The following is a 12,247-nucleotide window of genomic DNA, read 5'->3' as shown; positions in this document are numbered from 1 at the left end:
TATGAAGGGAGTTCCAGAAAAAGTGCAGACTGCAGGAACCCTTTCAGCAGGTCGAAAAAGGCTCCCCACCCATTTGCACTACTCAGGTGACCCTGAGGACCAAGCAAACCTCCAAGTGGCCTCAACAACTCTCTAAAAGAATACAAATGCCCAGCTGTCTGCAAGGAATATCAATCCTTCCATTCCCACCATCCAATCAGACCTGAAGAACCTTCTTGGTTGAGAAGCGAAATGACTTCTAAGACTTGATGCTTTCGTCTATTTAATTTGCCTTCTACAGCACGTTGCTATCACGTGACGTTCCATGACATTTTTTACCTTTGGGGAGCTGGTGTGGGCATGGCCTGTGCATGGGGCATACGGCCTGAAGGCCGCCAGTTTGACATCCCTGTTCTACAGGTACTTAATAAAGCCTGAAATCTCCTCGTTAACTGGTTTGTTCGTTGTGTTTGGATTCTCAAAGAGCCATTTATCTGGCCCCTGGGCCATTGCCTGATACTTTGCGAAAAACACACACAGACACGTAAACATATCTGATTTATCATATCAGATTTATTTACTTTGAATAACATGTAAATTAACAATCAAACAAGGGAGCCACCTAAACAAATTTCCTATTCAGATGCAATGGTGGCAAGAGGCCAAGATCCCTTGCAAATTAGGCTCCCACCAGAAATCAACTGTATCCATAAGGTATCTGGGGGAGACCACCAATATGGGTCTGGCCTTGCATAGGGCCCAATCTCTAAAAGGGGAACTTTCACTCAAATCGTGGTTATTCTCATCTACAATCTCTCCGCATGCAGTGTAAAGGGAGGCACACACCGCACGGATGCGTTTTAAAAGTCAGACAACTTTTCAGTCAGTCAGAAATTCATATCCACCATGAATCAGTTACAAGGAGCAATAGGATCTAGGGGCTGAGTACATTACTATCTGTTGCATAAAATAATCTACTCCCTTAAGAAAAACCAAAGCATTTGGAGACTGCAACAAGGCCACTTTATAAGCATCAAGAAAATGAGAGGTCATTCAATGAAAAAAAGATTATGCAGTAAAAGTGATGATGTAAAAGCTGTCACATGATGACATGAATAATTAATTTATGACCAGGGATGAAATGTCAAAAATTTGACAACAAGGTGTCTGATGGAAAGACCAGGTCCACACGCGAAGGTCCAATTAAACTGATTTAATGCTAAACAGTCTATGTGTCAACTCGCAAAGGTCCCGTCGGAACGCTGAAACTATGCACAGAATCTTCTCAACTAACAATTAGCACAACAGAATTCAGGGTTGGACTTACAGCTTGAGCAGACTACTCTGGCACTGCATAAGAGTGAACGTATGTGTCTGTTATTCAGGGACAGTTGCATAAGTGTTCCTTTTATACATCAGCAAATTTTAACATTCCCTGCTTGTATGTGCCTTGCCTTCCCCCATTTCCCATTAGGAAGCCTGAACCCATAGTGCGCATGCAGGAGCGCACCTCTGCACAACCCACGGTTGGAATTTGGGAGGTGTTTGTGTCAGCCTGTATTGCTTCATGTTCAGGAGCTCATGGTACCGGAGAGTTTTTGTTCCTCTTTCCCTCCATCCATTAACCGTGTGAGATAAAGGGATGAGAAAGTGTGAGGAAGTCACCCAGGAACGTCTATGGTTGGACTTGAACCGGGAGACTCCTTGTTCCTCATCTAATACCTTGACTGCTGCATCACAATTGATCTGAACTCTCAACTTTGGTGGTTTACTTACATTTGTCCTTGTGGAACCATTCTAAAATTTCTTAGACTTAGCTTAAGATCTCCAAGGAGAGCCAATGTTCTTCTGAAGCTGCCTAGAGCTTAACTGTCTTTTTCAGACCCAATGGGGTCGATAAAGTGGGGGCTTTGATGTTCACAGTTGGGAGGAAAAATTGATGGCTGTCAATTCTCTAATCTTCTCTCCCTTCGCTTTAGAATGTTCTCCTAATGTCCAGCTGAAACCCTTCCATCTTTTGATTCTGTCTTCTGAAGCACCAGAGGCAAGATGGACTCTCTCTCAGGTTCTTCTGGAGACAGTAATTTCCTTTCCCTTTAAAATTCTCTTTACGAGACTAATCAGTAACTCTCTCGACATGTCGTCATGCTAGAGTTAAAAGGCCTCCCCACAGACAAGAGAGGAGACAGGACGACCCTCCCTCAGCCACCTTGCCCACAGCTGAACTGTTCCAAGAATCAAGAGAGTCACATAAATCTGTTCCACCCTTGACATGGGCAATCTGCCACTTGAGAAAATTAACCAGTGTTGTGTTCCTGGCACAGATGTGTCCCAAGGATTTCTCCACAGGCAAAATAGGATGGTAAAGTTGGATGGTAATTCACCAGAGGGATGAAACAAAGCAGACACATGCTAGAAATTGAGAAATGATTAGAGTTTTTGGAATCATTTGTGAGTGGTCATTTAGTAGATGGACACTTGTTGAAATGGTGTGACCTCAAGATAGTCATTGTTGCAGAAAGGACCCCACCCACTGAGATGGTTTCGTGCCCTGTAATGGTTCCACTCCATCGCACTCCAGAAGCAAAGGGCATTTGGTATAATGGACATAGTAGAAGCACCCCTAAACTCAAGCCTGATAAACAGCCAAGCATTTTTGAGGTTGTTCTGAAATTAGTAAAAAGCGAAATAATGTTTCAATGGTGTTGTAGCCCAAGCTCCAATACCACACGATAGTGGACAGCCATTGATTGATTTGAGCACGAGGGGGCATAGGAGGGGGTATCTGCTATCTGCCATGACACTGTGGGGCATACAAGTTGCACCTCTAGCATCTATCCACAGCTAGATAAAAGATTAAGACATAGTAGACCATGTCATGAAACACTGATTGTGATGACTTTGACTGCTACATATATATATATCCAGGATCCCAATCCTTGTGCTGAGGTGTTGAGGAGTTGAGGTGCTGAGTTGCGGAGGAGCTGAGGTGCTGAATTGCGGAGGTGTTGAGGAGCTAAGGTGCTGAAGTGCGGAGGTGCTGAAGTGCGGACGTTCTGAGGTGCTGAAGTGCTGAAGTGCAGAGGTGCTGAAGTGCTGAGGTTCTGAGGCGCTGAAGCGCTGAGGCGCTGAAGCGCTGAGGAGCTGAGGTGCGGAGGTGCTGACGTGCGGAGGTGCTGAAGTGCTGAGGAGCTGAAGTGCGGAGGTGCTGAAGTGCTGAGGTGCTGAAGTGCGGAGGGGTTGAGGAGCTAAGTGCTGAGGTGCTGAAGTGCTGAGGTTCTGAGGTGCTGAAGTGCTGAAGTGCGGAGGTGCTGAAGTGCTGAGGTTCTGAGGAGCTGAGGTGCGGAAGTGCTGAAGCGCTGAGGTGCTGAAGCGTCGAGGAGCTGAAGTGCGGAGGTGCTGAAGTGCGGAGGTGTTGAGGTGCTGAAGTGCTGAGGTGCTGAAGCGTCGAGGAGCTGAAGTGCGGAGGTGCTGAAGTGCGGAGGTGTTGAGGAGCTAAGTGCTGAGGTGCTGAAGTGCGGACGTTCTGAGGTGCTGAAGTGCTGAAGTGCGGAGGTGCTGAAGTGCTGAGGTTCTGAGGAGCTGAGGTGCGGAAGTGCTGAAGTGCTGAGGTGCTGAAGCGTCGAGGAGCTGAAGTGCGGAGGTGCTGAAGTGCTGAAGCGTCGAGGAGCTGAGGATCCTGGTAAGGACACACCTCCGGAAGGAGGACCCAGCGTGTCACAGTTCACACTTCGAGAGAAACCACTGAGATGTCATCACCCCATAGCACCAAGCCTTGATGACATGTTTGCTTGGCACCTTGTAAAATTTTGTTGCTAATCCCCATTTTAAATAGAATACCAAGAAGACCTCTGCTATTTGTTGGTGGCCGCAAAACAATGAGCTTGTTTTTCATATGAAGCTCTCATCACTATTGCAAATTTTATTGATGCAGTTGTGATCGCAATCAATCTCACAAAAAGTAGTACTGCCTAAACTGTGAGAAAGCAACTTGTTGGGCTACCTTTGCAGATTGGCATTTGGGGAAAAAGTGAACACTTTTCTCACGCGCTAAATCAAAAATTTTACCTCTAGAAATTGTTAGCGTCTGTTGTGGTTTGAAAGGAAAAAAGTTCCTTAAATTAAAAGACTTTTCATGGGGAATATTATAACACGGCCAGTTATATAGATCATTCTAGATACAGTAGTTTAGCAGGTCCATGGTTGTATCTCCTACATAGTAGGATTTACATTTTGAAAACAAAGTTAGTGTTGATGTTTCTTGTTATAATATGGAAAGTGAAAAGTCCTGGAGAGGGATGGGCAACCAGGTGCTATCCAGGAAGATTGGACTGTGTTTCCCTCAGTTATTAGGGGAGGCAAAGGGAGTTGCCTTTTCAAGCACTTAGAGCCTGACTACCGAAGAGAATGTGAAGAGAATGCGTTTCAGCAGACGTTGAAGTCTGCGGGAGAAAACAAGAAGCTCCACTGCTCTTTGGAGACTAAACTATTAGGCAGATGGGAGATGGCCTTTTCCTGCATCATTCCCAGAGTTTAAAAGGCACTCTTGAGGAAGCTGCATTTGGCTACAGCTCTGTCTTTAACTCACGTCGTCACGGCGGCATCACGTGACATATCTGGACTTTTTTTTCTCCTTCACTAAACCGGGTGTGGCTGTGGCCAGCATGTGACCCATCCAGCCCACGGGCTGGGAGCTTGACACAGCCCTGTCCTAAAGGATCAGATTAGAGGACCTGGAGGGCAAATATAATTTAAAAATGATGTGCTATTGTAGACATTGCGTCTCAAGATCTACATTCCAATTTTTGAAATAAAAATGTTAAAGCTATTCTGCATTCTCACCTATTACCTTACCTTCTAGTTTCCATCACTGATTTTGCGATGGAAAACCATTTGTTGAGAAGATTAAGAGAAACCATGAAACGTCTCCAAAAAGAGGTAAGAAAAAACATTTGTTCATAGGCTGTCGCAGTAAATGCTATTCTCAAGTGTGATAAAACGTATAGAAATTTGAATAGTTAGGTAGGTAGGTCGGTCGGTCGGTCGGTAGGTGGGTAGTAGGTGGGTAGGTAAGTAGGTCGGTCGGTCAGTCCCTGAGAATCAAACACAAACAAGTGGAAGGAAAGCAAAGAGAGAGACCCAGAGTCTCTATTGCAACTTGGGCAGCCAAATAAGTTGGATGAATGAATCAATGAACTTGCAGAGCTATCTTAGGTCATTGTAAGTATTGATTTAACATATTTAATAGGCCAAGTTGCTAATGGAGATTTTACATGACTTTTAGCAGGAGTACTTTTCGTTTTCTCTGCACTTAAAATGAAAGGGCTGTTTGGGGATATAGTAGAAGGACTCCCTATCTGTCCCATTCCTATTCCCAAGAATAGGAATGGGAATTTTTCAAGAGGAAGCAGGACTTTCTTTTTTGTTTTCCTTGAAGATGTTTAGATTCTCATCCAAGAAGCTGCTCCAGTTGTGGACGAACATCAAAATCTTCCAGGCCGGGGTGCAAACTTTAGATGACAGAAATACAGTTGGCACCGCAGATTTGAAGCTGAAACTATCTTTAACAACAACCCAAGTCACATAGAGCTGTTGTTAGAAAAAATAGTGGCTGTCAATTTGTTTGTTTTTTTAAATGGGGTATTTTGTCATGGCAGGAAGAAACATCCAGACTTCCTCTTCTGTCATCTACCACAGAAGAACGGAGACGTGCTGAGGTAATTGTTAATAATGCATGTGCAACATATTTTAGATAGTGTACATGTTCGCTTTCTATTTCCATTACATATATGAGATCCACACACACACACACACACACCTATTCAATACAAACTAGTTTATTTGTAATTTCTAATAAAGAATGGCAATTATCAGAGTTTGTGCTAATTCTTGGTTCGTTCCTTCCTTGCCACATTAGCTACTTTCTTTGGCCCTATACAATAGTAACATAAAATTTAGATGATTCATATTTGGTTTGAACCACTGTCTTTTACGTTTCCTAAACAAATTAACTAAAACTAGGTCTTTCTTTTTTTATCCCAGCGGGAATACTCTTTATTGCCTGTATTGAACATCTACAGCAATAAATTGGGAGTTGCACATGTGTGTGCTCATCTTGGAATGCATGATTTTAATATGCACAAATATGCTTGTCTACACCCCTGACTCTTTTCCTAAAGAGGAACTTTAAAGTAATATCCTCTTTACACTGACATCACAGAGAATTAATGGAAAACAAATTCATGTAATTCTTCTCATGATCATGAAATGTATCTCCTTGAAGAAATTTTCGTAAGGAAGAAAATTATCAAGCAAACATCTACAATTCATTTTATGTTTTTCATTCTTCACGGAATTGCTAGGTTTCCAGGCGTCCAGAAAATATTAGGATGCAGCTGGACCAGGATTTAAATTTAAGGATGCGTTCCCATCAGGTAAGCCATCTAGCATGTGAGGAATCTTTTGAGCGTGGATTAAATAATTCACGTCGTAATAAGAGGGGAAGAAGCCCAGTGTGAGTGATGGGGTAGTGGGGGTGGGGGTAGGGAGTGCGCTGATATGGAAATATATTCCTGACTTGTGATGTACTTTTGTTTCTCTAGATTGTTCACACCAAAACCGAAAGACTGGAAGTAGATCTGAAGAGAGCGAGGAACCAGAGTTATGCGTAAGTCATGGCATACGCCATACCTTTATGTGGTGCACAAACATTTTAGGTATCCTCTACACTACAGAATGACTTCTGAAAAGAGTTTAGTAACACTTTGCTGTTTATTATCTTGAGGGTTTATTAATACCCTTGTTACGCTCCCTCATAAACAAGGTCCGGCGGAGCACGAGATAACAAGGGTATTAATACAATTAATATACGCTCCCTCATAAACAAGGTACTACTATCTCTGAGAGACCAACTTGTTGAAATATGTCGACAGTTAGGCATTTGTGAGCAGTGAGAACTTTCCCCATATCCTACATCCATAACTTGACTTTGCTTCTGAAAATCATTTTGAATTTGTTTGTGCCTTTCATGGAACATATTTAGAAAAAAAGAAAAATAAATGGTCAAAGCATTATTTCCTGTGCATTGACGTACACACACAAACGTGGCGCACGAAAGCGCACGCACGCACGCACCCACCCATGAAGGTATTTTTAATGTGTTTTAATTGAAGAAAAGGAGTGATCATTCAAGTAAAAAAGCTCATTCTTTTACAAAGGGAGCTAATTTCTCTCCGATCTTCATAATTTGCAGAAAGACAATGGAAATGTCAAAACTCCTGACAGAGAAAGAGGAGCTGGAATTAAAAATTCAGGAGCTTACGAATAAAAATCTGCAACTGGCCAAAGAAAAAGAGGAACTCTTCATACTCTGCAAAGAGTATGAAGAAAAGCTGAGCAGGTGAGCTAGTAACCCTGACTTCCTCTTCCTTTCTCAGCTATTTCAGTTAGTTTTAATGTTAAACGAGTATTATGATTCAAATAAAAAAACCTAAGGGGGCTAATTTCACTCTGCTCGTGATATTTTACAGGGAAAAGAGTTCAGATGAGCCTGGGCAGCTGGACAAACTCAGACGAGAAAATGAGAGTCTCAGCTGCAAGCTTAAAAAATATGCTGGAGAAAATGCAGAGCTCCTACGGGAAAATAATGACCTTAAAGAAGAATTTTATAGGTGAGAAATGTTTAGATCGAACTTGATTTTTTCTTTCCAATTCAAATTTATTTATTAGAGCCCTTAAGCCAGATATACCGGATGAAAGAAATGTTCCATTCTTTTATATGTATGTATAACTGAATAAGAGAAGAGCAATAGGTATAATGGAATGCAAAAATAATTAAGAATGTAGGTATGCTTAGTAATTCAAGTAAAAAATGAAGAAGGCTAATATCTCTTGTCCTTATAATTTACAGAAAAAGAGGAGTAATAGCAAAGCTAACGATAGAAAACAAAGAGCTCGAAATGAAAACAGAGGTCCTGACCTTCAAAAATATTGAGTTGACCGACGAGAAAGAGGAGCTCTGCCGAGAGTACGAAATAAGACTGTGGAGGTGAGAAATTTTTAGATAGCCACCATGAATTTCCTGTTCCAGAATTTCACATTAGGTTCCCCTTATCTTAGAAAGCTTGGGAAAACCTGAACATCTCCTTACTTCAGGAAGAAATTAATGAATTATGGCTCATTATACTTTTACATATACAAATCTAGGAGTTAATCTCATGGAAGTGAATGGGAAGATATGTATAGGAGAGATCTTTTAACCTCCAACCCCCGCTGCCCAACAATATTCATACACTTCTACACACTTTAGACACAAGAGTGAGAGTTTCCTGACATCAAAGCAGTTCCCATCCTTTTTTAATTAAGAATGCTTTGTTGTTGGTCCAGATTCACATCTAACCTTCTGGCTTTTTCTAGAGAGACACAACTGAGGAAGGGCCGCTGCCCCTTAATGATGGACCGAGACCAGATGGAGCAGAGACCCAGCAGCAGAGAGAGCAAAGGAGGCTCTGTGAGTCTCTGCCAAACAAGGGCAGACATTACCGAAAACAAGACAGAAGCTCAAGACAAAACGAAGCCTCAAATCAATTTGAGATATCAATTAAATAAGAAATGGCTTAAGGCTTCAGTAGACAGCCTCAAAATCAGAACATCTAAGGAACCCGGGCAAAATATACTGAGGTGGCTTCAGCAATCGCTGAAAATCCTGAAAGAGGATTCCTCTGAACTGTACACCCTGCCCGAGTGGCTTAAAGCATCCACCACCAACCTCCCGAAGGAATGTGCTGAGGCATCCAGGGGGGATGTGAATGGTTGGCTAGAAACATCGATAAATCATCTCCAAGAAGAAGGGCCAGAAACCTGCGATTTAGATGTGCAGGGATGGCTTGAAGCATCTATTATAGGCATTCAACATCTACAAAAATCCAAGTCGAGCCAGAAAAAAGGGATGGCTGGAAAAATCAATAGAGAACCTCAAGAAGCAATGTCCTGAAGGATCTCTGGTGAATAGATTAGAATGGCTTCAAGGATCCTTAGAAAGCCTGTCACTTTCTGGAGAACCTAGACCAGTTCTTGAAAAATGGCTTCGACAATCCTTAAAAAACCTGCAAGACGAAGGTCCTAAAGTATCTAAACAAGATGCCAAAAAATGACTTGAAATATCTATAAAGAATCTTGAGGAGGAAGGACACCTAGGTACTCGGGAATGGCTTGAAGCCTCTATTAAAGGCGTTCAGGATCTACAGAAGTCCACGGTAGAGATTAAAAGAACTCTGAGGAAGAGATGGTTTGAAAAATCAATAGCAAACCTCAAGAAGCAACGTTCCGAAGGACCCGTGGAAAATAGTTTACAATGGCTTCAAGGATCCTTAGAAAGCTTTTTATTTTCTGAAGAACCCATACCGCAACTGGAAAAATGGCTTCAACGATCCCTGAAAAACTTGGAAAAGGTCCTGAAACATACAAGCAAGATGCCAAAAATGGCTTGAAAAATCTGTAAATAGCTTCAAAGGGGAAGGACCTGAAGCACCCCATCTAGGTACTCGGGAATGTCCCGAAGCATCTATTAAGGGCATCCAGAATCTCAAATACTCTAAGGAATCAAAAACAAGCATGGTAAAGAGGAAGGAGAGGGTGATTTGGGTAGAACCTGCTTGCTCTGAAAGAAACTTATGGGTGGATGGATGGCTTCAAGCATCTTTAGCAAGTTCAGAAAGAATGGTCCTAGTGCACCCAAAACAGATATGCAAGCATGGCTACAACCATCTCTGAAAAACCTCAGACGAGAATCCCCGGAAGAAGCCAGAAAGAATGGCTCTTGGAATGCATAGAAAACGTCCTGAAGAAATCGTGCAATATGTGAATGAGTAGCTTGAGATAGTTTTAAATCACCTCCATGGGGAAGAGCCTGAAACCTCCCATCCCATCCCATCTTGGTACAGACTTGTCTCTCATTTCTGCTGCTTCTAGGGTTACTGGGATCAAGATGACCAAATGTACAAACTGGAAACCTGTCAGCAAGTATTTATTGTTGTGGTTTTCCAAAACTTCTTGGGCCTTTTTGGAGTGAGTGGCATACTGTTTTCCTAATGGACGTTGGTATTACAGCAGGAGCTTCATAACCAATGAACGCTTGTCATCAACAATTGCGATTATCTAGACGCTGCCTTAAGTTGGGTGGGAGGAGAAAAGAAAGAGAGTGGAAGGAAAAAGGAAAGAAGAAGCGATTGATATGGAGGAAGAAAAGGAAAGAAGGGCCAAACGACAAGCATGATTTATGCCAAAATGCCAAGAATGGATAGACAACCGTAGAGCACGGACAAAGAAAGGATAGACCAAGATTGCATATGCCATACAGGCTGTGTCACCTGTACCAACAACTCACTAAAACAAAGAGATCCTTGTGAACTAGGAATTATGCCAGTGAGAGCTGGATGATTCAGGAAGATAACCATCAAAGTTAAATAGTCTTCCCTGATAGCCTATCAAGAAATCTCAAGCCAAGTGAGATATCAGAAAAGCTGTCACCAAGGAGCTATCTGAAGAAATGCATTTAAGCATTAGTTTAGAAATTAGATCAGTCAGCAATGACACCAATTTTAGAGGCACGCCTCTGTTTCTATGTGCGATGTATGAAGAGGAAGCATTTTTCCTAAAAATACATATTACTGGTCCACAGCCCATGTGAATTTGCCCTACCTAGACATAAACAAAATGAGATATCGTTCTGTAACTAAGAGGTTAGTTCACGGATCAGAAGGTCTGGAAATAGCTTCCCCATGAACTCAACAGATATCTTAAACAAGCCATGATAGCCTAGGTCAGCACATTTAGGAAAAGAACAAGACAGATTTACTCATCATGGCTGTGGTAAGGATTTCTGAAGCATCTTGATGAGAAGCACTGTGAATACTGTATCATCTCTGGTGGAGAATCTGTGGGCCTCCAGTATTTTGGGGGTAGAAATTCCCAGCTCATGGGCCTTCTCTCCGAGGCTGGAATCCGGGAACATCTGCAGCCCTCCTTTTGAGAGAAATGCCGTGTTTTCACCTGATTCTTACAGGAGAAGTGTCAGCTAAGTTTCGGCATGTGCGCTACTCTTTTGGACCATTTCAAATGGGTCTTCGCCGTTGATCATTTTGTTTGTTTGGAGTCAACTGACCTACGTGTATAAAATCATATAGGGAACCACATGCAGCTCTCATCGAAAAGCCAGATGTGAAAGCTGGAAGCTTTGAAGGTGAAAAGGAATCAACCAAAATCAGAAGTGCTCCCCTGAGTGCAGCATTGCTAGCATAACAATGCAGCCTATGTGGAAGGAAGGGGATGCCTTATCAGGAAACGTGTCAGACTTCCATGCCCGTCCGACAGTTATGGACCACGGTCTTGTCTGTTGTGTGGGGCTGTACGCCCAGGGCCTCAGAGCATCACCATTGCTTGAAATGGGGTTCCCAGCAGCAAAAGAGCCATCATTGGACTTGATGGTGCAGGAGTATGAAGGGAGTTCCAGAAAAAGTGCAGACTGCAGGAACCCTTTCAGCAGGTCGAAAAAGGCTCCCCACCCATTTGCACTACTCAGGTGACCCTGAGGACCAAGCAAACCTCCAAGTGGCCTCAACAACTCTCTAAAAGAATACAAATGCCCAGCTGTCTGCAAGGAATATCAATCCTTCCATTCCCACCATCCAATCAGACCTGAAGAACCTTCTTGGTTGAGAAGCGAAATGACTTCTAAGACTTGATGCTTTCGTCTATTTAATTTGCCTTCTACAGCACGTTGCTATCACGTGACGTTCCGTGACATTTTTTACCTTTGGGGAGCTGGTGTGGGCATGGCCTGTGCATGGGGCATACGGCCTGAAGGCCGCCAGTTTGACATCCCTGTTCTACAGGTACTTAATAAAGCCTGAAATCTCCTCGTTAACTGGTTTGTTCGTTGTGTTTGGATTCTCAAAGAGCCATTTATCTGGCCCCTGGGCCATTGCCTGATACTTTGCGAAAAACACACACAGACACGTAAACATATCTGATTTATCATATCAGATTTATTTACTTTGAATAACATGTAAATTAACAATCAAACAAGGGAGCCACCTAAACAAATTTCCTATTCAGATGGTGAATAGCAAGAGGCCAAGAGGCCAAGATCCCTTGCAAATTAGGCTCCCACCAGAAATCAACTGTATCCATAAGGTATCTGGGGGAGACCACCAATATGGGTCTGGCCTTGCATAGGGCCCAATCTCTAAAAGGGGAACTTTCACTCAAA

General features: G+C 42.7%; 1 protein-coding gene across 1 annotated transcript in view; it reads left to right on the top strand.

Moving 5' to 3' along the window:
* LOC139315023 (centrosomal protein of 290 kDa-like) overlaps nucleotides 1-12,247 on the top strand; it is a 171,471-nt gene that overhangs the window by 37,398 nt on the left and 121,826 nt on the right. The window contains exons 18-23 of the mRNA XM_070941046.1: nucleotides 6,342-6,413; nucleotides 6,582-6,646; nucleotides 7,232-7,378; nucleotides 7,509-7,649; nucleotides 7,889-8,026; nucleotides 8,395-8,488. Coding sequence (XP_070797147.1) covers nucleotides 6,342-6,413; nucleotides 6,582-6,646; nucleotides 7,232-7,378; nucleotides 7,509-7,649; nucleotides 7,889-8,026; nucleotides 8,395-8,488 — 657 coding nt within the window. The remainder of the gene's footprint in view (nucleotides 1-6,341; nucleotides 6,414-6,581; nucleotides 6,647-7,231; nucleotides 7,379-7,508; nucleotides 7,650-7,888; nucleotides 8,027-8,394; nucleotides 8,489-12,247) is intronic.

This window comes from Pituophis catenifer, unplaced genomic scaffold (genome assembly GCF_029215685.1).
Source record: "Pituophis catenifer annectens isolate HBS135680 unplaced genomic scaffold, rPitCat1.0.hap2 SCAF_3, whole genome shotgun sequence".
Lineage (NCBI taxonomy): Eukaryota > Metazoa > Chordata > Lepidosauria > Squamata > Colubridae > Pituophis > Pituophis catenifer.
The sequence above is the reverse complement of the archived record's forward strand: the minus strand, read 5'-3'. Positions and strand labels throughout refer to the sequence as shown.